At 41.6% G+C, this 25,957-nt stretch overlaps 2 protein-coding genes across 6 annotated transcripts in view; one reads left to right on the top strand and one right to left on the bottom strand.

The window, feature by feature from the left end:
• hdac4 (histone deacetylase 4) overlaps nt 1-8,920 on the top strand; it is a 143,313-nt gene extending 134,393 nt beyond the window's left edge. For 3 of the 5 annotated variants that reach the window (XM_061691208.1, XM_061691206.1, XM_061691205.1), the window contains exons 26-28: nt 2,657-2,741; nt 2,873-3,014; nt 5,148-8,920. In XM_061691208.1, coding sequence (XP_061547192.1) covers nt 2,657-2,741; nt 2,873-3,014; nt 5,148-5,187 — 267 coding nt within the window. In that variant the 3' untranslated portion in view covers nt 5,188-8,920. The remainder of the gene's footprint in view (nt 1-2,656; nt 2,742-2,872; nt 3,015-5,147) is intronic. The other 2 variants (XM_061691209.1, XM_061691207.1) reach the window with 1 other exon arrangement.
• A 14,272-nt stretch (nt 8,921-23,192) lies between these two features.
• twist2 lies at nt 23,193-25,709 on the bottom strand. Its single transcript, XM_061691740.1, has 2 exons — nt 24,919-25,709; nt 23,193-23,635 (listed from the first exon to the last, which is right to left on the bottom strand). Exon 1 carries the CDS (start codon nt 25,496-25,498, stop codon nt 24,956-24,958), a length of 543 nt encoding a protein of 180 aa, XP_061547724.1. The 5' UTR covers nt 25,499-25,709; the 3' UTR covers nt 23,193-23,635; nt 24,919-24,955.
• Nucleotides 25,710-25,957: the final 248 nt, after the last annotated feature.

Raw genomic sequence — 25,957 nt, 5'->3', positions numbered from 1 at the left:
AAACACATACGTACCGCAAATCATTTTGCAGACATTGTTCTTACCAGTGAAAATATGAAACTTGAGTAAAGATGATGATGATGATAAATTCCATGTGTGGCTTGTAACATACTTGGCCAATAAAGCTGCTGCTGCTGATGATGACGATGATTTGTAGTATACTGTAAAGATAAAATTCAATAAAAACAATAAGACGTAGGTTTTACGGATGCTGCTGTATTGCGGGGTATCTGATAGAATTGGATTTGTACACATTTGCAGTCTACGAGTAGCCTGGGCCACAAAGTCTGAGCCACGATATACAGTGGGTACAGAAAGTTTTCAGAGCCTTTCAAATTTTTCACTCTGTTATATTGCAGCCATTTGTTAACATCATTTAAGTTCATTTTTTTCCTCATTAATGTACACACAGCACCCCATATTGACAGGGAACAAAAACGTAATTGTTGAAATTTTTGCTGATTTATTAAAAAAGAAAAACTGAAATATCACACAGCCATAAGTATTCAGACCCTTTGCTGTGACACTCACATTTAACTCGGATGCTGTCCCATTTCTTCTGATCATCCTTAAAATGGTTCTACACCTTCATTTGAGTCCAGCTGTGTTTGATTATACTGATTGGACTTGATTAGGAAAGCCACACACCTGTCTATATAAGACCTTACAGTTCACAGTGCATGTCAGAGCAAATGAGAATCATGAGGTCAAAGGAACTGCCTGAAGAGCTCAGAGACAGAATTGTGGCAAGGCACAGGTCTGGCCAAGGTTACAAACAAAGATCTGCTGCGTTTAAGGTTCCTAAGAGCACAGTGGCCTCCATAATCCTTAAATGGAAGACGTTTGGGACGATCAGAACCCTTCCTGGAGCTGGCCGTCCGGCCAAACTGAGCAATTGGGGGAGAAGAGCCTTGGTGAGAGAGGTAAAGAATAACCCAAAGATCACTGTGGCTGAGCTCCAGAGATGCAGTCGGAAGATGGGAGAAAGTTCTAGAAAGTCAAAGAAGTCACCCACATCACTTACCGGACCAGGCCCCCCATTTTAAAGCAATACACACTCAAAGTCACAGATCCTACAGTGGAATGAAAGAAGGTGATCCCAAGTGGGCAAAAATAATACCTGTACCTCACATGCATATATCAGTTTGTATCCGATTACTTGATTAATTGATGGGATAATCAGTAAAACACTAAATTCTACAAATATTCGATAGCTGTAGGCCTAGATTATCGAGCAGCAATTGATGGCTTCCGTCTAGCCTTCAAATCCAGAAATGTAGCACTTTTGTCACCAGAACAGTTCAAGAAAACCTGTTAAGCTGTTTCGCTTAATTGATAACCGACTACACTGTAAATTACGAACACGCATCACGCAAACACGTGTGTCTATGGTCCAGTACCCTGTCCATGCCTGTGCGCATGATGTAGTGTGGCGTGACACAGGAGGATTAAAGTATCCTTCTCCCTGCACTGCCTCTTCCTTCTTCCTCTACACACCCCTCCCACACGCTATTTGTTCAAATTAAAATAACTATTCTGCCCTTGACATCTTCCTCATCGTCGGCTCTTGCTTTCCAACGCCCAATACGAACGTCGCCTTTGTGTGTGTCTTTATTTGTTCTTCTGATTTCAATCCACTTGATTGATTTCTAAGGGATGCATCATGAGGTGTTGGTTGACAATATTGGTGAGAAGGTGAATATGACTACACATGTGTAGTTCCAGACTACACATGTATACTTTGGTGTGCAAGCAGTTTCCATGTGCATGTGTCCTTGGGGTGGGTCACAGTACAAAGAGCATATTGTAGTTTTTTTTTTTTTTTTTTTTTTTTTTTTGTCATAGCCTTAGCAGGGCTCCCAAGTAGGTGTGGAGCGTCAGACCGTTTTAAATACTGTGTCAGCAACTTGAGTTGGTGCTCCACCTCTTGGCCTGTCGTCCACATCCAGAGGTGAGATGGAGGGAACAGGAGCGAGAGTTCAAGTGAGGTTACTGGTGGTAAGGCTGCATTGTTCAGGCGACATAATTTTTGCTTACAGTTGGGAGATGTCATGGCAGCGTATATAGAAATAAAGCATGGACTTGGATACTTTCAAATCAGAATCAGACTTCTTCCAAATGTGGTTACAAAGCCGCTACGTCTCGGATTTCTGATAATGCAAGCGAGATTGGATATACCCGTCAACACAAACGAAACTAGCATCAGTCTTGCGGTAGCTATAACCCTTTAAGCAACAGATATTTGAACACAAACTGTAGCAACACATGTAGACAGGTAAGATAATACTGCCAACCATATATCCTCTCACTTATCCTCTAAAAAGTCTCGTATTTCTGCATCTTACTAAGTCGCTTACAGTAGTTGTGAAACTCTTTCTTATTTTCGTCTGTCTTTCTATGATAATGCCCCATGGTGGCCAAGGCGCGCCCACCAAAAGGAGCACAATGAGGGGCTGGAACGGAATAATGGCATTTCATCTCATTTAAATGGGGAAAGATGATTTGAGATACGATTGTTTTGAGTTACAAGTGAGGTCATGGAACAATTTAAGCTCATAAGTCTGTATCAAGCAATAAATGCAGTGCAACATCGCACATATGTAGCCAATGGTTCCAACCATTAGTTTTTCAAGTTTGGATGTTGTGTTTGTTTCAGTTGGAGCCCATTCCAGATGAGGTGTTGCATCAGAGACCAAACGCCAATGCTGTTCACTCGATGGAAAAAGTTCTTGAAGCTCACAGTGAGTAAATTCCATCTCCCTTCCTCAGTGTGCTGTCATACTTGATTGTTAGCAAGATGAAACAACTATCCATAAACGTAACCACAAACCGGCTCACATAGTGCTGTTTTTCTTGTCTCGATTCTGTGCAGGTAAATACTGGCGCTCACTACAACGCTCTGCCTCCACGCTCGGTCGCTCTTTGAGCGAAGCCCTAAGACGAGATGCGGACGAGGCCGAAACTGTCTCCGCTATGGCCTCATTGTCCGTCGCCAACAAGCACATTGCGAAGAAGTACGTTTGCGCTCGCTTGGTCGAAAGCACGAAACTTTTGCATGTTCAAAGACTTACTGTTTATCATTTGATTGTTTTATATTTATGCCCGAGAAGTGTTCTTCATACAAATAGCTACTGTATTTATGACTTAGTGATACATTACGGCATCTTCCGAGTTCCGCACTAATTTCTGTTCCGTCCCACTTAATGATGAACTTGAGCACGCTCAAGTGTTTATCTGGGACAGATGCGAGGTATTATTACTGTACAAGGCCTGAGCCTGTTAGCGTGCGAGCTAGCTGGTTGCTAGTGCCTCTCATCGTGGCGCGGAAAGCCTGGCGACGACCCAGTGTGTTTAAGCAGTTATATTTTATTTATGAGTTTGGCTGCTTGTCCCGTTTGATAAACGACTGAAATTGCTTCGGCTCTCCTGTCCCACATGCCTGGGCATAACTTTACCTCAGTTGCTCCATTTTGTTTTTCACTTCACTTGAGCGGCTGTGTATCTAAAGCTCGCTTGTAACTTTTGTAAATTTTGACTCCCAACAAAAAGCAAAAACTCGACCAATGGACAACTCGTAAAGGCAAAAACATGTAAGTTGGGGCACTACTAAGTCAATGTACAAGTGACTTTATTATAGCAATATTGAAATATTGTCACTAGGGGTTGAAGGACTTTAGATTTTTTTGTAGTCGACACTAAGGTCATGATAGTCGAGTCAACTTCGAGTAATCCCTGACGTCCAAAGCTCACTCACTCCCCCTCCCGTCATTAAGACATTCGCTCGTCCGTTCACATTTAGACACTTTCAATGCCTCGCAGACAGTCGTAAAATTGTAAAACACCGATTAATGTAACACAACTGCAGGGTTGTATGTATGTTGTAAGAGTATATACTAAACAAAAATACAGGAGGAGGTAATGCTTTGCAGTAATGTAAAAAGTGTAGCAAACCTGCAGTTGTCTTCAGTGGATTTTTGCAAGAGTTTGCAAGATCTGACAGTCTTTTAGACCATGAAAGTGCTGTTTTTTGTTGTTGTTGTTTGTTTCTTTTTTCTTCTTTTTTAAAGCTGTCCTGTTTGCTTGTTAGATCAAGCAGAATGAAGCATCTGTATCCCTTTTATGCCAGAACAGTTTTACTGTGCGTGTGTACTGTATTTATTTATTTTTATTTATTTATTTATTTATTTTTATATTTATATATATATGTATATATATATATATATATATATATATATATATATATATATATATATATATGGTTCTGTATGGTACTGCGGTTCCTTGGATTATGATGGTTATTTATTGAACATTTCAGTCGGACAGAACTATGTTTTAAAGGGGAGTGACAGAAAGAAAAAGGAGACGACAGAGAAAAGAAAAAAGAAGCAAAACAAATTATTACAGTATATGCACAGTACAGTATACAAATAATACAATGTTACATTGGATTAAAGTATTGTGAGGAAAGAACACGACAATATATGATAGAACAGGACAAGAGGGGAAGTGAGCAGGACAAGGGTAGTGGACCCGGCTCTACAACCGGACTGTGGTGGGAGTGGCTATGAAAATTCTAAACATCTTTAGTCACGGAGTGCAAGTGAAGGGACCTCACCATAAAGGCGTTGTGGTTGGATGAGTGAAGCAGGTGGTGGGGCCAGTGGAAAGAAGACGAGAATTGCGAGCGTGTCTCCATAATGAAGGCTGACAGTTGAGAGAAATGCTAGTTGGATGTTTTTTCGACATTTAACCGGTCACCTTTATAACAAAGAGGTTATTGATCAAGTACCGCTTGCCTTCGTTTTATGATCTAAGCAGACGCTACGGTATATTGTCTGTCTTTTGACTGTTACAGGAGGGCGTTTGGTGAATTCGCTGACACATATTTGCAAGCGACCTTGCTACGATCTCATGTTTAGTCAAATATTTCCACTGCTGGTTTGCTGCTCCGACTGAGCACCTGTTGATTTCAGTGAGGTTTGCATGTTGCCATTGCCACAACACGTGATTGGCGATTAATCAACTTCAAGCTATAACCCTCACTGCGGAGTGGTAAAGTCGACTCCCCGACTAATCGACTCGTCGGTTCAACCCCCAATTGCCACAACAGGAGACTTCTTTTGATTTCTACTTGTGTCTTTCTGCAGGGCTCAAGACGAACCGATGGAAGAGGACGCCCCCATGTAAAGAGGCCTGGTTGCCTTTCGCGCACTGAGACTTTGCGTGCCCCCCACGCATCCTGATGGTTCTCAATACCACTCTGCGACTCTGCTCGTGTCATATCGAGATGCCGTCTTATCGTGGTGAGGATGAAGTGGACAGGACACGCAGAGACTGATCAGCATACATAAAAAGTATGCTCATGTAAATCTACCTTGATGTATACAAATCAACGTAAGGGTCAACTAGTTAACCGGGATAAACCAGTGGGACAGACGACCATTCCGCAACCTTTAGTGCCAGTAGTTCTCAAACACTAGACACGTGTTCTTGTGTACTTTTTAAAATTCCAGTCAAAAATACATACAGTACGGACAATCTGCATCCTGCTTTTTATCAAAAAAAAAATGTCTGTGTCTGTGCACATTTTCATCAAAACGCACCAGAGGATATTAAGAATGTGATTCTGCACTAAGGGTGGAACATTCCATTTTTTTTGGTTCATTATCTGAAAGAATGGAACAAAGAGATCAATTTGGTCACATTTTTCCAATGTGTAGTATGATCCGCAGGTGTTCTCATTCCAAAATGACTGATAGTGGAAGAAGGAAAAAAAAATGTTTTTGTGCCTTTTTTTGTTATTGTTTTAAGTAATATGGATTTTTTTTTTTTGGCTACTTGGTTAAAGAGCTATGCCTTAAAAACAAGCTCAATAAAAGAGGATCTCTTCATCCCAATTCTACAAGTCTTGCCGAGCGGTCCAGTTTGTGCATGTTAGTGGCACAAACTTGCCTTGTTTACCTTGAATGCCCTGCTGCAAGGCTTAGCTCTCCTTTTATTTCCACCCTTCTTTTTTCCTGCTCTCATCTTGAAGGTGAGATCTAACCCTCCACTGGAGTTGGTGGGAGGTAGTTCAAAGTAGCATGCACTGTGAAAGAGCAGTTTCTCTATGCTGTGTTCCAAATTATTACTGATTTAAGTTAAATAAACATTTGAAAGGGAGAAAAATTCATCATCCCCTGACCATAGCCCTATTGACAACCTGTGTTGTATCCTTGTAAAGAAGGTCTAGTCTAGTATACCTCCAAATAGCAACTCTTGGAGGCAATACTTGCATCCTCAAATGAGATACACGAGAAACTAAATGTTTGTGTGTGTGTGTGTGTGTGTGTGTGTGTGTGTGTGTGTGCGTGTGGCTGGCTAAAATGCCTTTTTTTCCTTTATTAAAAAAAAATCTGATTTTTTTTTCTTCTTATTTTGTGCATGATGATATTGAACAGAATTGTTTTTTATTTTGCACACACACAAAAGTAGCAGTTTTAGATCAGTAAAATCCAGATTATAATACTGTAGAAGATTTTGGATTACCCCAAATATATTCACTGTAAATCGCATTGACTCTTAAGGAAAATGGACAGGAACGGCAAACAGTCCAGTGGTTTAAATCATGGGAAGTGCTCTGTTTGTCTTTTGTGATTAAGGGCTTTACAAGAAATAAACTTGACTTGTGTTCAATTGAAAAAGTGGAACTCATGTACAGATTCGATTAACATATTGGAACCTATCAAAATGCCAAGTCCAGCTTAGTTTTTAATTTGAAAATCAACTTGTTTTTACGTAACATCGTAATTACTTGATTTGGTAGATTTTCGGTTTTCATTAGCATCAATGTTACAAAAAATAACTTGAAATATTTTGGTCTGTGCGTAGTGAATATATGAGTTTCACTTGTTGAATTGAACTACTGAACTAAATAAAAATCTATGAAAATGCACCTGTATGCCTAATAATGTGGAACACAGTGTAATTTGAATATTGTGAATATTCAAACAAAATGACGTCCCAGTAAATGTTTTAACATCTGAGGTTGGAAAGAGTCATTGGCCTTCTCTTTATGACACCTTGGTTTCCACGATATACCACGTGGGAGGTTGCAAAGGGGCAGCTGCTTCAACATCTGCTCGCCAAATGTCAGGTGTTGCAGCATGTGGCAGGTGTGTGTACATCAGATACAGACACCACTTTCTTTTTCTTTCTTTTCTTTTTTGCTCCATAATCGCCTTTTTTCCTTGTATAGCCTCAACGTATGCCATGTTTTTTCTCAGCCTGTCAGTGAAGAAAGTTTAGAAGGTGGTGCCTTGAGATACGAGTCGAATTTGTTTCGTGACCACACTCGTAACTCAAAACAAAACATAATGAATGCACCATTAACCCCCCACCCAAAAAAAGAACCAAGAATGTTTGGAATGTGTTTTTTATTCAGAAAAACAGCATTCTAATTTTGTACTTTATGAAAACAGTTGTCAAGAATGTAAAGACATGAAACTGTTTTTGCCACATTGTTTGCTTCATCGCAATGGACATTGTGCCGCTCCTTCTAGTATGAGAGCCTTGGCCTGGTGGCAGTATAAAACAGATATACTGTACATGGAGCTCCTCAATAAGCTGCAGTAATATTAGTTATTCTTCACAGAGGATAAAGAACACATACCTGTGAGTATTGTTATATCATCTGTCTGCATGTGTTGCTCCTCTTTTGTGTTTAAATATCCATTGCTGAAAGGGTTAACACCGTGACACAATGCTATTCGTTTGCTTATCCATGAACATTTGCCTTGTTGGTTAATATTAAGCTAAGCAGACTTTAAGGCAACGCTATTTGGTTATTTTAAATACAGAGATAATTCTTTTTTTTTTTTTCTGCTGAGTTCGATATCTGCCAAGCTGCTGATTTCTTGTGAACTGAGTTGAGTTTACTGCCACCATACAGTGCTTGTATCTCAAATTTTGGTCGAAAGTCAAACCAAGAAATAGGCTGAATCATAGCTCGTCTCACCAAAAACTTGTATGTCAGGTCAATCGTATTTCAAGGCACCAGTGTAATTAAATATAATTACACTACAATCATCAACCTTTGGAAGTATGTGAACGCCTATTATAATGGCTCCCCATTACTTACAGGAAAGTGCATTTGCATTCAAATAAAAATAAAAGGCTCTGGGCAGCTACTTTCTTCCCTTTAGTGCCGCCTCCATTAAAAACACACACACACGATGTTAGAACGCAGATGTAGAATTTGTTGTTGTTTGTTAATGTTTTGACATGAATGCTATCAATATTCCTGCCACATGCTTTTCTTTGCTTCATCCTCCGGTCTGCTGCGATGTCGTGACTATTTTTTTTTTGTGCATTTTTTTTTGCATTTTCTTTATCATTTTGTATATTTTGTTCATATTGCCTTGTGTTATACTGCAATGCTGACAAGACTGATAAGGGTCTGGAAATGGACTAAGGGTTTTTTTGTGTGGGGAGATGTTTCTACTTTGTATACAATTGTGTATTGTTTGTTCATAGTAGAGTTATATATATGAAAAAGAAATTATTATATTCTATAACGAGTATGTATGTATACATTAAATGTAGTCGGCCCTTTGTAGGGGTGTTACTGAAGGCGCCGTTTGCTGTCTTTGGTTACGGTTTGCTGTTGAATTGTGCTTTTTATGGGCTGTCTTTTGGTCAATGATGTCACGATTTTGGACTTGTTCATTTCCCGTGGCACCGCGTCGGCCTCTCTGCTTCATGTAGTCATGCACATATTTGTACTTTTCCAAATTCACCTTGTCTTTTCCTGTCTCTAGATTTTGATTGTAGAACATGCATTTTATATGGCACCTGTTACATTTTAGTAATTCAAGAACCCTGAGACCAATATTAAATCTGGATTATAAAATTCACAAACCTGATCTATTTTATGTTGTGTTAACCTCTAACAATGTCGCACACAAAATAGTCGAACCCATAGAAAATATTATAATAGAGATCTATTATAAAGGTCTGCTATACATGGGACCCAAAGCCACAAGAGTGTGATTTGTCATGATGCTGGTTGTAAAAGTTTGTTCAGAATTGAAAAATCCTGGCTCCCCTTTGAAGGAGATGCTTTTTCCGCGATATTCCCAGAATCTTTTTACACAGCAGTGCCAGTTATCATAACAGCAGCAGACTCGGGTTCTCTACCGTTGAATGATTTAGTTTCGCCAATGGAGCCAAAACTAGCACCGTCTGACGACTCCGTCTGTCTGGCTCCGCCGTTAGTCCAAAGCTGTGAAAGAACTGCAACATTCCATTCTCTTATAATTTCCATTTATTATGAGGAAGCATATCTTTGTGTTGGGCACCGTTTGAAGCTAAGGCCGAACAGGAACAGGAACTGTTTTTTTAGGCAGGCTGCTCTCACTCTACTTTCTCCGCTGATGATCCTGATGTACGCATGCACCATCTATACCTGTCGGCCTTTCCTCTGCCGTAATAGCCCCAAGAGCAAGTGCTCTACTTTTACTATTCTTTGTTCCTTTTTCTGGGGATAAGTCCTGGTCTCTTACTGTAATGAGAATCTATTTATTAAACCTGTAAGGCTTCAGTAGCACTGCAATACACGGAAAATGACCATGTGGTCATGACTTTTCATCTCACATTGAATGGATAAACCTCAAATGGCAAGAATGAATATGTACGTACTGGGGTCTGAAAGGTTTAAGCCTGCTGCACACCGGAGCTATCTGCTGAGCAAAAAGTCATTGAAAACCATTTGCTTATTGTGGGCATGTAGTTTTGGGTGAGTTTTCTGCCTCCAGATGCCTTGAGACAAATATTCAGCCTATTTTTCACCTCACCATGTGGCCACTATTTGAGCTACATGCTGAGAGCAGAAATTCACGTGGCCAATCAAAATCCACCCTCCATTCACATGGTTTCAAGATGGCAGCCCCCTGCCAAGTTATCAACGGCTAAATATCTGAGCAGCGATCTCAAACGTACGGCCCGTGGGCCAGATCCCGCCCGGTCCAATCTTGCCCGTGGGGATATAAAACACATGAGTTCATAAGAGTGAATGTTGATGCTCATTTTGTCCCCTGGAGGTCGCACTGACGATCACTTAAATGGCATTCTAAATTGGCTGCTACTCAGGATTTGACACCTGATATGGATGCACTTGTGAAAGCTAAAAGAGGCCATGTTTCAGGAGCAAAGGAAGCCTACTTCATTGAAATTGCTCTGCCACCTTTGCACAACAGTTCTGTGAAAATGAACACCTCCTGTATATAATATTTCAAGACATTGAATATTGCAAAATGTAAGTCTAACAGTTTCAGTTCAAAAGAGGTTGGTTTGGTGGGAACCTTTTGTTATTTTCATGCACTGCCACACCATACATTTACAAGGCAGGGGGACAACTGCACCCTATTTCTGTTCCCACCTTTGTTTTTATGGTGGTCAGTTGAGGTTGGCAAGACTTGCTGTGGACATACAGTCCCCTCCAAAGTATTGGAAAGACAAGGTCAATGCCTTTGTTTTTGTTGTATACTGCACACATTTGGGTTTCAGATCAAAAGATGAATATGAGACAAAAACTCAGAATTCCAGCTTTCATTACATGGTATTTACATCTAGATGTGTTAAAGAACACAGGACAGAGCACCTTTTGTTTGAAGCCACCCACTTTTCAAGTGAGCAAATATATTGGGACAGACATTAAATTAACTTCAAATGAGTAACATTTAATATTTGGTGGCATAACCCTTATTTGCAATAACTGTATCAAGCCTTTACTGCAACCACTTTCAGTTCTTGTTTGTTTTTGGAGGTTTCTCCCTTCTGTCTCCTCTTCAGGCGGTAAAATGCATGCTCTATTGGGTTAAAGTCTGGTGAATGACTTGGTCAGTTCCAGACCTTACACTTTTTCCCCGTTTTGGGTCATTGTCTTGTTGCATGATGAAGCTTCTCCTGATTAGTTTGGATGCATTTTTTCTTTAAATTGTTTTAAACACACTGCCCACACAACATAAGACTTCATCAGGGTGAAAAAGTGGAAAGTCTTAGACTGGCCAAGTCAATCACCGGACCTTAACCAAATAGAGCATGCATTTTATCTCCTGAAGAGGAGGCTGAAAGAAGAAATGCTGACTGTGGACATGCACTTTTATTGACGGGAAACTTTGTTTGGTGGAAACCTTTTAAAAATGAAAAAAAAAAAGGTATTTTACCTCTTCCTCTGTTCATCGTATATTTAAAATTAAACTCTGTCAAAGATGACATGTTTTGATATTTGAGAACGGTGTCTCTGATTTTTATTTTGATGTCGTCATGCAAAAGAAAATAATGGAGTAGAACAAATGTGATTTAACCGTAAAGGGCATTATCTATAAATGATGTTTTGCCAGTAATTTCACTCATTATATTGCTCATATAGTGCATACATCTATTGCCTCAATCTAAAGATACATTCATGCAGTTAATTCTTGTAGGCCTACTTGAAAATTGTTCTCCATTGTAAAGTTAAACTAATACTAAAGGACAAAGTAAAATAGTAAACTGCTCTGCCTGTATTTCATACCTTTGTTGTTGTAAGCATTAAGGACCTCAAAAAGTAGTTACTGTATTTTATTCATTTTATTTGATATTTAGATTAAATGACCGATTAATTGGTTATCAGATTTTTTTCTGCCAAATATCGGAATTGGCATCGGCCTCCAAAAAAATATCAGTATTTGTCGGGCCCTAATTGTTACATCCAGAATATACATCCTAAATTATGATGATCACCTACAAAGAAGACTAGGGAAGAAGTGTGGGACAATGTTAGTTTATTCAATTCATTCCAGAGAATAACCCAACCCCAGAGAAACTGGTCACTGTTATCTGGACAATTTTTGGTGTCAACCTTGGATTGTCAATAAATTCCTGTTTACTGCCATTGTTGCGCATTTGCCAAGTGGCTACAAATTAGTTGCAGTTGATACAGGAAGAGCACAATAAACAAAGTATTATTTACTGTTACTATCAATCGAGCCAGAGGGCGGCAGTTGAGTAATAGCAGCAAGGGTCTCACAGTAGCTTTGACAGGGTTTCGCCACCCATTGGGTAAGGTCAAAGGTTTGAGCTTGTCTCCAAATAAACAGACGAGAATCCCTGTCTGTGGTGGAACTAACGCAAAGACAACACATTTCAAAAGCAAATACAAGCGCCAAATCCCGCCTCACCTCCTCTCAAATAAACACACATTCCAGCACGCCTTTGTCTCAAGTCCGAATTAAGAGAGTAAGAGTGTCAATAGCGGCCACCGGCTCGAGCTGTGTGAGCTCGTCAGATTGTGTAAATCATTGCGTCGCGTAGAAGGCAAACGCATGAAACTTAACAGGTAATATTTGCTGTCATACCAATACTGAAAGGCTCCCAAAGAGGAGACGCTCTTAAAGAATGTGCCAGCTTTATGGTCCCAACCCCCGTGCCTCAGGATGCTACAATGTGGTTCAGACAAGTACCTTTAAGTTCAACGTAAAGTGTGGTACACGCATACTGATTTTTAACATTTTTACCAGATTTGTAAAACATGAAAGGCCTCAAACATGAGGGGAAAAAAAATCAAGTTTGTGTTTACTGCTCTTATAGTGTGTGGTGTGCTCGGATGGCCAACACAGCACACCTTAAGGCTTCTTTATACTCGCGCGGACGACGACCGCGCTGACGTCACTGCGGCTAGCCGCGTGCATTTTGCCTTTATACTCGAGCGCAACCCACGTGCACTGTTTTGAAAATGTGCTGCAGTTCTCCTCCAAGTCAGGGGTGTCACTATGGCTGGTATTGGCTGGGACGCCACAGGGTGGAGATTTCTCTGCATCTTTTGGCCATTTCCGGTAACCGTTTTTACTCTCCTTTCCATAACAAGGAACAAAGCAACAACAATGACGACCGTGGAACAGAGTCTGCTAGAACAAATGGACCAAGATGACCAGATGATACGTTTAATTATGCTGTAAAATCAATCGAGAATTGTTGGCTCAGAATTGTTGGCTCAGATTGTTTTCCAAGCAGAACGCAGAAGGGGAAAAAAAACACTCAACACACCCCACACCACAAGATAATCGCTGAGGAAAATCAATCTGATAATTGGGCCTTTGTGAGTTTGATCGCTAAATGTCCAAATTTGGCCTGATTGTCGAGATGTGTGTACCCCGCTTAAGATGTTAAAAATCGGAATGTGTATATCACTCTTAAGAATGTAGATCCCTAACTGTTTTTCAAGGCGATTGCGTTCGAATGAATCCTTCCTAACAAACCCCACATAACAGGAAAATCACGCAGGATAATCTTTCAGAGACATCCGATTATCGGGCCTTTGATTTCAAAGCGCGGGGAAAATGCTCAAACTCATGCGATTGTCGGTATGCATGTACCCCGCTTAAGTGTGCGCTCATTTATCATCTCCACCGCGTAGAGACGCGTAACCCCGTGACCCAACCGCAAAGTCAGGTCAGAGGAGAGGTGGAGAAGGTCCTTCCTGAAGGCCTGCCCACAAGATGGTGGCCCCGTCGCCACAACAAAGCGGAGAAATGTCACCACACATTGAATGATGGGAACACCCCCCTCTACGCTTCACTATCTTCTTTTTCCACTTGATTCCTCGCTGTGACATTGCGGTCTGCGGCCTCAGCGTCTGCCGTTGTCAGTTCTCTCTATCATTACGCAGCCACCCGTGTGTGTGTGTGTGTGTGTGTGTGTGTGTGTGTGCGTGCGTGTGTGCATCAGTGTGGGCCTGTGCATTGCGAGGCGGCATCCGCCCAGTCGGACTCATCACACAGCGCATTTTAATTGCAGGTTCCAGTGTCTAAATGAGTGATGCCACTTGGGCCAGCGAGACTAATTACAGATCACGGTCATTACAATCGCTTTTGGATCATCCACAAAAGATGTGTGGAAAAGGTAAACGACACTGAAGAGTTTAACGGTGTACATCCTGAAAATGGGTGTTTAAATAAATATCCCAAATAGTTTATATGTAAACACTATGTCCTCTTTCCCCTAGTAAAAAAAAATTGTATTTGGGTTTTTTGTCTGTTTTTTTTTTCAATATCGTTGACACAAGCGAGATACAAGCAGAACGAAAACATAACACAACTTACCGATTAATGCGCAAGTGAATCATTTCTGTGTGCCCAGACCACACGACACCACGGTACCAAGAGAAAACCTCTACACAATGCAAAATACACAAAATAATAGCTAAAAAATGTAAAAAAGAAAAGATTTTTCAGGTCACTCTCCCTTACTTGAGTATTTGTTTTTCTAATGACTTTTTAATTTTTACTCCTTATATTTGAAAATAGATATTTGAACTTTTGACTACTTAATTTGTGTTTATATCAGAATCTGAATCATCTTAGTTTGTAGTATGTAGTAGTATGTCCAAAATTTGTCTCCGGTAATTGGAGACGCTCTAGTACGACAACAGACAACCACTGTGACAAAATATACTTTTAGGACATAAAAACCCACAACGGAGAGTCAGTGAGCAATGAAAGGTTACCGGTAATGCTGATACAATGACAATTGTGCAAATGGTGCAATCTATATACATATATCCAGCACACCCGTGAAAAAAAATGGATATATATATACATATATGTATATATATATATATATATATATATATATATATATATATGAAAAACACATCCACGTTAGGTATATTTTATGTCACTTGGTTCACAATGTAAGCAAAGCTATGGGAACATGTTGTTTTGACAGCATAAAAGTCGTGCCTAGCTGGCTCTTGGTGTAAAACCACAACAACATGCGACATGTCACATGATTTGTTTTCTTCTTCTCAGTACAAACACTATGTATGTTAATAACAGAGGGGAAGTACAGCATTTTCTGTCATAGTTTATTTCCATTGTGCCAAGTTATCAAAATGGGTATCATAATTGAAGGTCAAATTTGACTTGTGTGTAAGGACAGGATTTTTTTTTCCACAAGTACCTGTACGTCTACTCAGAGTGTGCATATTTTTGCCACCTCATTCCAAAGTTGGAGTTTGGAAAGCGCGGGGATGGACACCAGGTGATGTGCTTTCCAGAGGACGTTCCACCAGTCTGACTGCAGCTTGTGAGCCGCAGCATGTCTGAGCGTGTGCACGTTTGCTTGTTTTATGACTGTGTGAGTTTAGTCTGGTGTTGCACATGCGCTCATAGAAAGAAAAAAAAGAAAAAAAAAGGCGAATGATACAAGGAAAGAAAGACATGAGAGTGTATAAATATTTGCATCCTGTAAATGTAACATTTATGCTTGCACACTAGAGCGCTACATGAATGCTCTACTATACTGACTACGATGAATACTTGAGACGTGTATACAGTCTTATATGTTGCCTTTTAATTTAATATCATAAAAGAAAGGCAGGTACGTATTTGGTCATTTAGGTGCCCCAAGGCAAACCCAATCATGGGGCCCTGCAAAGAGTTTCTCATCAACTAAAAAGTGTGAATTTGAGAAAATTCTCTTGTTTCCTGAGCTAGATAAAGTTCTTCAAATCCTTTTTGATGATCGTTATCGAACGAAAACAAAAAATCACTTCGACGCTTTTATTGAGTTTGCTGAGAACTTTAATCAACATTTCATATTGTTTACCATTTGGATCGCTTTAATACTCACATATTGGTAATGGAAAGCGTCTTTCATGTCACTTCCCACATCGTCTCGACTGCACCCTCCTCAGGTGACACTGACAGCAGTGCTACTGCTGCTGGCTGCTGACAGTTATGCACATTTGATGTCACTGTTAAAAAGGTTCAAACCTTTGCTCATGTTGATTAAAAAATAACAAAGTTTGTTTTCCTCTGGTGGAACGGTGAATGACCGGTTAGCACGTCCGCCTCATAGTTCTGAGGACCGGGGTTCAATCCCCGGCCCCGCCCGTGTGGAGCTTGCCAGTTCTCCCCGTGCCTGCGTGGGTTTTCTCCCACAAAAACATGCATGCTAGGTTCATTGAAGACTCTAAATTGCCTGTAGGTGTGAATGTGAGTGCGAATGGTTGTTAGTTCATATGTGGCCTGCGATTGGCTGCCGACCAGTTCAGGGTGTACGCCCGAAGATAGCTGGGAAAGGCTCCAGCACGCCCGCGACCCGAGTGAGGAGAAGCGGTACAGAAAATGGAAGGATGGATGGATGTTTTCAACTTCTCTTCTCCGCACCACTGGGATAACTGTGCTTCATTTTCCTCACGTTTCTTTCCTTATCTGCTTTTTGAATCAAATCTGCAGAGAAAGGAGATGGACTAGTCCGTTGTATGAGAAAGGAAGTGGAATGCTCAAAACAATCCTGACTGATTAAGCATGTTGGTGTGCTTGAGAATGAAGACTAAAGCAATAATCATTGTTTTAAATAGACGAAAACTTCATCAATCGGTTTTTACGAGACCCCCTGAAAATCTCGAGGAAAATCTCACCCAATTGCCTGTAGACAAAAGAAACATGGCTCCTCAGTCGGTTAAGTAATCATAAAGTGTTAAACTTTGAGCCTTTCGTTTTTTTTCTCTGCTTCCAGTGTTTGACGGAGGCCCTTCCTTTCCTTCCATAAAAGTGTCAGATGAGTTTGATGTGAAATAAATGAAGAGAGCCACTTATTTTGTCTTTATATTCCGTGTCTTAAACGTCTTGTTTAGAAACACAAAGTAAGTCACTCTGCTCATAAACTTTCAATGCGTGAGGTATAGATACGAAATCACTGCCCACGTCCTGATGTGCTCGACTTGTTATTGTGGCTCCATTTCCTGCCCGCTCCTCTTCGGCGGTGGTCCGGCACGGCCGCGAGGTAAAAGTCCAAACAAACGCAAGCGATCGGGCTCCTGAAATAGTGTGACCTTCTGACTTGTGCTGACCTCTGCGGCCATCGCTGTCGCTAATGAGCCCAAGGGGAAATTTTGCTCATCATTGAGCAGAAAAACAAGTCCGAGGCGCCTGTCTACTTGCCCGAATGGCCTCTGTGGACCTCTTACATCAGGTTTTGCAGACCAAGGAGAAGAACAGGGAAAAAATACAAACAAACAGTCCAGGAGACACGAATCAAATTGAGAAAAGCACAAGGAGTGACTTTGTTTACGCACTTGATTGCTTGTTGCCATTCTAGCAGGCCTTGAAAATATTCCCCAGTTACATGTCGTATTTCTGCCTGAGCTCTCCGCTCGCAAAAACTGTAATTATTGTTTGGCTAACAACACCGATGCTTAAGTTAGATCCACTCGAAGATGCTCGGTGCTGAGGTGAAATTGTCAGTGCGGCTGACAGCCTTCGTGAGCCAAAATGCGATGTGGGCCAACTGAACTTGGGGGAAACAAAGAGGTTGATGAGGGTTGATTACGTCAGGGATGAAAGAGAGGATGGTAATGGAAAATGAAGTCTTTATATAACTCTATCGTCCTTGTGTGGGTGTGCGTGTGTGTGTGTGTGTGTGTGTGTGTGTGTGTATGTGTGTGTGTGTGTGTGTGCGCATTACAACAATAGCCAAGACAACTCTTCCGCTTAACTTTATATACATACTTTTTTTTCCTTCCCTGGCTTGCGATGTCAACTCCGACATGATGAGTCATTGTGGTCTTCAGATTAAATAGATATGATAATCTCACGCCTACTCAATTTGTTCTTTTTTTTTTTTTTTTTTTTTGTGGGGGGGGGCTATCCTTCGTTATTTGCTGTTTTTGTGCTCTTTCCATCACGCTCTAAGATGCCCAAAACTCTGAATAGGAACTGGAAAATACAGGGGTGCCTTGAGATACAAGTGTCCCACCTTTTTTGAGACATGATTTTTTTTTTTTTTTTTTTTTAAATTCACGTGACTTGCGAGCAAAAGTCACTGCATCGTGGCAGTGAACTCCAATCATTTTAGAACAAGCTGTTTGGCAGAAAGTGAACCATTTATCTAAAAAGAGGCTTCAAGCTGTTTAATGCCACTCCCAATTTACATTTACTGTCAAACCAAGCATGAAACACAAAATGACACATTGTATTTTAAAAACAAACACACAGCGTTGCCTTAGAGTCCTCCGTCTTAATGCTGACAAGGAATGGGGAACGCCATAGACGGGCTAACGAATAGCATCTATGTGTCAGTGTTAGAATGCTTTAAGCAACGGGTATTTGCACACAGATAATATAACAATAATAACAGGTATATATTACTAAGTTGGTGAGGTATGATCAAATTAGCTGGAGGTGGCTTTGTGCAAGTGCTATTCATTTGCACTCTGGACGCAGAGAAACTGGATTCAAATTGAAAATATTCTTCACGCTTTAATATATATTACAAGCATTTTTCTGACACCAAATCCCTTTTTAACACAAATTGAACATGAGGCTTTTTATGTGGCTTCTGATTTCAAACTCAATCTGTTGGTAAAAATGGGTATGATCATGAAATGAAAGGCAATTGGGTATACATAACAAAAGTCATTTCATAGCCGAGATCTAAAGGATCTAGCGTACCAGAGAGGTGGGCGAGACCAAAGGAGGATTTTTGGCATTTCGCCTGACTTTCGCCTCCAAAATTTTCTGTCCTAATTGTAATATTTTGTCCTAATCCCAATAAATCCTGAATGCTGTTTGAGGCACCTAGAATGTAACCCTCCACTTTATTCCATTTTACTACAAACAAATTAAAGTTTTGTAGCTTTTTCCATCAGATTTTACAGGAAACATCTGGATCTCTCTTGTCCCACCAGAGCAGCCAGCGTGGCCCCGGGTGGTTGTGCGGCGCTCAGCTATGAGGGCCCGGAAGAATGAGTGGGTAACAAGCGGGCTCCCATCGAGAAAGGGTGGGCGGCGGCAATTTAGACCACCGTGCAAAACGTCCACAAACAATGGCCTTAACGTGTGAATATTTCAAGCGTCTTAAAGGAGACACGTTATGCTTTTATTTATTTTTTTCAAACCCAGTTCCCGGGTGATGTCTGTGACATGCTTTTGTTATAATACTGTACTCATTTTACACACCCTGTTTCTTGTCTTGCTGAAATTAGCCTGTTTGGAGGACTCACACAAGTGTGCATCTCTGTACCCCTGCCCCCATAAATTGCTGGGCCAATGGCGAGTTCAATTTTCATTAACATGCTAGGACGTTACAACTAGGCATCTACTTACTGAAGAAGAGCGCAGAATGTTGAAAAAAAAAATGCCCATGAAGACGATAAAACAATTTTCCGTCGTGGAGACAGCACTTCGTGCACTTCTCAATCAGTGTAAGCGGCCGCTGTTAGGCTGTTACTAAGTGAGCAGCTTGTATTCATTGAAGCGCAACCCAGAATGTTGGAAAAAAGTGATCACCTGTAAAGGCAATACTGTAAAAGCATATTCACTCATGGAGGCACCACTTTATTCACGTGTCAATCAGTGTTCCGGGCGACACTAGGGCGTTGCGACTAGGCAAGTCGTTTCTACTTGGTGAAGTGGAGCCCAGAATGTTTGAAACAAACCCTGTTCACCCATAAACACAATACAACCATTTTCAGTCATAGAGGCAGCTCTTCATACACTTGTCGACCAGTTGGCGTGGGGGTGTTGGCGACACTAGGGTGTTGAGACTAGACGAGTTGCTTCTACTTGCTGAAGTGGAGCCCAGAATGTTGAAAAAAGTGATTGCCTGCGAATAAAATGAAGGCATTTTCACACATGGAGGGAGCACTTCATACACTTGTCACTCAGTGTGCTGGGGTGAAGCAAGGGTGTGGCGACTAGGCGAGCAGCTTCTACTTGTCGATGCAAAGCCTGGAATATTTGAAAAAGAAAGTGATCGCCCGTGAAGACAATACAACCATTTTGACTGTGTGTGTGTGTGTGGGGGGGGGGTTACCCTAGGGTGTTGACCCTTGGGTGTTGATACTCAGCCAATTGCTTCCACTTGCTGAAGCAAAGCCTAGAATGTTTGAAAAAATGTGACAGTCAATGGTCATGGACAATACAACCATTTTCACTCATAGAGGCAGCACTACAAACACTTATCAATCAGCGTGAGGAGACAATGTTAGGGTGTTGCGACTAGGCGGGAAGCTTGTACTGTACTTGTTGAAACACAGCTCAGAATTTTGGGAAAAAAGTAATTGCCCGTGAAGACAAAATCATTTTCAGTCATGGAGACAGCACTTCATACACGTCACCAAACACAAATAATCCTCCCATCGCCGCTATGTCAAGAACTTCACCAAGAAATCAAGTACGTGCAACTTTTCAGAAGCTATTAGCTAATGCTAATCTGTGCAGCCAAGAAAACTCAATGCAGATTTGCTGACCTGATGTCATTGACATGAAAGTGTTTCAGACATTAAATGTTAAATGCGTACATGCAAAGTAGACCGGCTCGAAAGTGGTTCTGGATTGTCACCCAGCCTAGCTTCCAAGTCACGGGTGGAGAAAATCGGCGTGGGGCGGTTATTATGTATATTTGCCGAATTGCGACATCACAATTTGACAAAATTCCAGCGTGTCAATGGGTGAACGCTCATAGACACATTTTCTGAAATTGGCACATTACAAGATATTTACGGCTGTGTGATTTCACACTTAGAAGGTGGACGGGCACGACAGAGGCCCAAACTATTTGTATACAAGCCATTAAAAATACATTTTCCAAGTAAAGCTCAGCGCACTCGTGCTTCAGGAAGTGACCCCCGAAATGTACGCATAAATTAATGCATGCGTTATAAGTGGGGCGTTTTTTTTGTGTTGCAGAGACGTAATCATCAATAAATCCTGCTACGCAGCCACATAAAAATACAAAAATGTTATGTTGCGGGAATGTGCGGCGTCCAAATTTGGAGTCGTGTAAGTGCATCTTGTAGTTTTGTCTCACTTTGTTTGACCATCTCCAATTTCAACAACACATCTGAAGGAACCACAGGCATTTTTTTTGTTTTGTTTTTGTTTTTGGTTTTTTTTTGGTCTTTTTTACACCAACGATGCAATCTGACGCATCGCAAGCCAGCTGCTGCCAGGAAAAAAAGTCACTCAAGTTATAAACACTGACAATAAAAAACATCACACAATTCTGCATCCTATTTACATTAGATTTGTTTTGTTTTTTGTGATTAATATATTTTTGGGAGGCTTAAAACAACCATTAACATTCTGTGTCACACAATCAGGACAATTAAAACGCAATCGTCAGCATAGCACACATAAAACCATTTGTAACGTTTTATGAATGTGAGCGACCCAACACGTGATGAGGACGAAAAACTGCTCTTATCGTGTGTGGTCTAATCCACATGCCCAACACAGCACACCACACACACAAAAACGATATCTTTGCCTTCAATCGTTCCATTTCATATCACGATCCCGGAGTCCAAGGCTCGGCTGAGCTAAACACGTTGACTAAACACGTAATGATTTGCCATCGTAAATAGTGAACTGTATTAACATTCACGATGATCTGCCCGGGCCATTTACTGAGCATGCCTGGGAGGAAAAATCACTTGCAACACAGCCCACACCACAGGATAATAACTTTTTTAGAGCCTTCCAATAATCGGACCTTTGCTGACTTTGATTGCAAGGGACGGAATTGGGCTCGAAATCAACCCAAATATTGGTGCGTGTGTGTACTAGTGTTGAACCAAGTACCAATACCAGTCCCAAACCAAGGAATTTTGACGTCAATTAACAAACTACATTGGTTGCTCTGGAAGTGCCGGCCCTGCAGCGGTGCAGTTGCATGACGCATCCTTCTGATTGGTCAGATTTCGAGTGCTGTTATTGGAGCGATCATTGTTTCTCTCCTTCCTCACGCGGAATTGTTGCTCTACGCCCCTCGCACCTCACGGTAGCACATATGCACATGTACAAAAATGTGGCCCCTCATGGAAGATGAGGCCCGACGCACAGTGTGTGCTCTGCATTTAGGGAGGGGCGGCCCTGAGATTACTTCACTCTTAAAGTTTAAATCATGTAGAGTAAAGCAAAGTATACATTAATATAAATCAATCAATATAGTCATGGGAGAAAAAAAAAAAAAAGAACACGCTTGTTTCGTCAGTTTCTTGTTACCTTTTAATGCCTGGTACAACTACAGATACATTTGTTTGGAAAAAATAAAATGATGACAAGCTAATAGCTCAGAAGAGTTTAAGAGCTGACATCTAGCCATTGTCCATGATTGTCTTGATAATAACCAAAACAAGATAATCCCTCATGATAATCTATTAGAGACATTCAATAATCGGGCCTTTGCTGACTGCGATTGCAAAGGGAGTTAAATACTTAAATTCAGCTCTATAATCAGTATGTGTGTACCCATGTTTGAGCAATTAATATTTATGATTGGCCAGCGAGATGTTCAGACAGAAGGAAAAAAAATCACTCTTAATCTTAATCTTTTAGAGACATCGGATATTTGGGTCTTTGCTGACTTTGATCGGAAGGGAGAAAATCAGGCTCAAAATCAGCTCGATTATCGTATTCGTGTAACCCGATCAGGTTGAACATTTACGATTGTCTGGCCTGACTGTGTTCCGAGCAGATTGTACAGAGGGGAGGGGGGGGGGAATGGATAAAATTTAACACACCACAGGATAATCACTCAGGATAATCTTTCAGAAACATTTGACGATCAGGCATTTACTGACTTTGATGGGAAGCAGCCCGATTATCGTTATGTGTGTACTCGTTTTAACTTTGAAGCTTCATCTGGAGGTTCGGCGCATAATCCAGCCAGATTGACTTTTGTTGCTGTTAGAAGGATCTGAAATGTTTGCACGCAAATGAAGCCCTCACACTCGGCGGCCTCACCTCAACAATGAACTCCTTTCAGCGTTTCGATTGCATCTAAACCACTTCTGGAAAAACGAGGTCAACAATTTCCAGTGTTTTAAGCGTCTGCTTGGAGTCATTTGCAATGTTGTTTTTCTTATCGCAGTTTGTTGGGGGCTCTCAGCTCATTAAAAGACCGGGAGGCATTTGAAATGATTGCCACTTATTTAAGCAGACAAGCTTTTTTTTTTTTTAATGTGGTCGGGTTTGAAAGTGACTCAAATTCCCTCTGCTGTTAATGAAGCTGACTTTTATGATCTTTTTTTCTTTCCATAACAAGAGAAGGGCTGAGAAATATACTCAGGCATAAATTCTTTCTCAGCTTCCAAATTCTACTCGTCACATTAAAAAAAAAACAACAACAACAACAACAAAGAAGCACAACGTTCCCTTCAAAAATATGTTTTAATAAATAAGCAAAAATGTACAAAAGACTTGAGTATGACCACAGCATGTGGGATTGCATTGGTCCCTTTGCAGGCTATAGGCGCACTTATACACATTTATATACACGATGCTTTCATTTACAGATCAAACATACTTTGCTGGAAAAAAGCCTTTGGGAAGCAATTCCAAAATCCATTTACTGTACATCCTTCTTCGAGACTTTTGCTGTCATATCCAAGCGATCGTCCCAACTACATCCTGTCAGAGGCAGTGTGCTCAGTCTGCAGCCACACGAACGCGCACACACACACACGCACGCACACTCCTCAGTGCATGCGTGTGAGTGCGTGTGTGTGTGTGTGTGTGTGTGCGTCTCACATTACGTCTCAATGCCTCGCACTTCCACGGGCTCTTTAGAGTCCATTTTTTATTTTAATTTTTTTTTGGTAGACAGTCTGCAAGAGAAGAACGAGGGAGAAATGATGCTTGTGTGTCTATTGATCACATTTTTGGGAAGCTGTTGGTGACTAACGTGAATGAAAAAATACAAAAAACATTTTCTTAAAAAAAACCTCCAGTGTTGACATTATGACGTCATGAAACGAGATCTCGTGTCATGCGGCATAACGACAAATTGCTCTTCATTCTGGAAGAAAAATCTTAGATTCTTTTGGTGACATATTTTTGAATAAAAAGGAGCAAGACTCGGACAGACATTTTACAAATTAATTTTAACGTAATATTATTTAAGAATCAACTTGTCGAATGTTATTGTATTGATTATTTTGCAGAAATTCAACCATCCAAGATTCGAACTATAACATGATTTCATAATTGGTTTCTTCTAGCAAGAAGGGTGTATAATATGTTTCCCTGTGCGCCCCCCCCCCCCACACACACCAAATGACGATGATATTTTGCGCTGCCCTACAGCTTCCACGCTCATTCTGCGCTGCGCACACGCCAGCGAGGCCAACTGCATGCAGCTGCTTTTTGATCCCACCCACCGCCAGTCATGCACGAAAATGAGGAATTTTAAGTAAATAATGGCTGGTACAGGTGTGGGAAAATGGCTTCATCAATATTAGAATCATGATCAGCCTCATTAATGGGACTCTGATCGAATACATTACTGTTCTTAAAATCTTTCTGATTTTGGGGACTTTTTGTTTGTTTGTCCCTATAGTTTTTCATTGTTACCATTTTTTTTGTATTTCTTTTTTCTCCCTTTCACACAGATTTTTTGTTTCTATTTCTTCAAAGATGTCAGGCACGAATGTCCAATATGACCAACACTTCATTAAATTCTGATCATCGATACGAATGTACTGAGAATCGCCCATGTGCTTTGCAGTGGAATAATAACGAATAAAAGGGCTGTGTGTTGAAATAATAATAATAATAATAATAATAATAACGATGATAATAATAATAATAATAATCGTGTCCAGTGTGACTCACATACACCCTGCATGGGGCGTTGTCTGAGATTTGAACCAAATACAAATACAGACAGTACAAAATCATCCGCTTCTCTGATTTGCTAATCAAAGGTGTCTGAGTTAAAACAAATTAAAAATGGACATTTGTTGCACTCTATAAAGTACTGACAACATGGCGTCCAAATTCCACATCTTGTCATTTGGAGCATTTATTGATGTCTTCGCCGTCTCCTACGCAGCCGTGGGCCAAACGTCGCTATTTTGAGCGTGCGTCTCGTGCGTGTGTTTTCGCCCACCTTTTGGCTCGATCCCAACTGTGACAAGTTGCGGCCTTCAGTGAGAGGCGGACATGGACCAGGCGCCCTCCATCCTCCACACGGAGAAGGCGTAGCTGAGTCTCTCGTGGGCCACGTAGCTGCAGCTGGACATCTTGTTGTCCTGCATCTCGTCGCTCTGCAGCACCTGACACAGGAAGTCGATGTAGCGCGACGCCAGCTTGAGCGTCTGGATCTTGCTCAGCTTGTCCGAGGGCAGCGTGGGGATGATTTTGCGTAAGGAGGCGAAGGCCTCGTTGAGCGACTGCGTCCGTTGGCGCTCGCGCACGTTGGCGAGCACCCGCTGGTTCTGCAGCTCCTCGTAGGACTGGGCCCCGGTGCTGCCCGGTCCGCTCGGGCTGAGCTTCTTGGTCCGCTTCAGGGGGGCCGGGCTGCCGCCGCCGCCGCCGCCGCCGCCGCCGTCGTCGCCGCCGGACTTCTTGCTGGGTCTCCGCTTGCGGGCGCAGCGCTTGCCGCCCGGCCGGCGCTGGTCCGGCTCCTCCTCGCTCACGGCGCCCAGGCTGTCCACGGGGGACACCGGGGAGCCGGAGCCCTCTTCCATTTCTCTCTTAAAGAAATGCAAGGGCAGCGAGGGGAACGCGGCGTCCACCTTTGAAGCCGTGGTGACAAATCAAATCCCCCCCCCCAAAAAAAGTATCCGACAAGAAGGGAAGGAAGAAACCGAAGCCCTCCGCGCGCCCTGCAGGCTTAAGAGGAGACTGCTGGCGTCCGAGTGGAGCTTGGCATGTCTTCTCCTCGCGCAGGAAGTTTTTCCTAATTTTTTGGAGGAAACCTCATCTCCGTTTGGGATGCTAAATACTTTGGAGGCTGGAAGGGGAGGGCTTGTTTGCAGCTGGAGGGGGAGCCTGTGATGCGTGCACGCGCCCACCTCACTGCTCCTGCAGCCTGTCACTTATTGACAGTCGAATACAAATACGACAAGGCCATTAGGCTATGACATATATGCATTTTGGGGAAGTTTTACGCATTTTCTTTTTTAATGATGATGCCCCTGACGAAG

Source organism: Phycodurus eques, chromosome 12 (assembly GCF_024500275.1).
Source record: "Phycodurus eques isolate BA_2022a chromosome 12, UOR_Pequ_1.1, whole genome shotgun sequence".
Lineage (NCBI taxonomy): Eukaryota > Metazoa > Chordata > Actinopteri > Syngnathiformes > Syngnathidae > Phycodurus > Phycodurus eques.
This window is presented reverse-complemented; position numbering and strand designations above follow the sequence as displayed.

Excerpts from the sequence above, each read along its gene's own strand:
- twist2 (XM_061691740.1), bottom strand. The coding sequence starts at position 25,498 with ATGGAAGAGGGCTCCGGCTCCCCGGTGTCCCCCGTGGACAGCCTGGGC.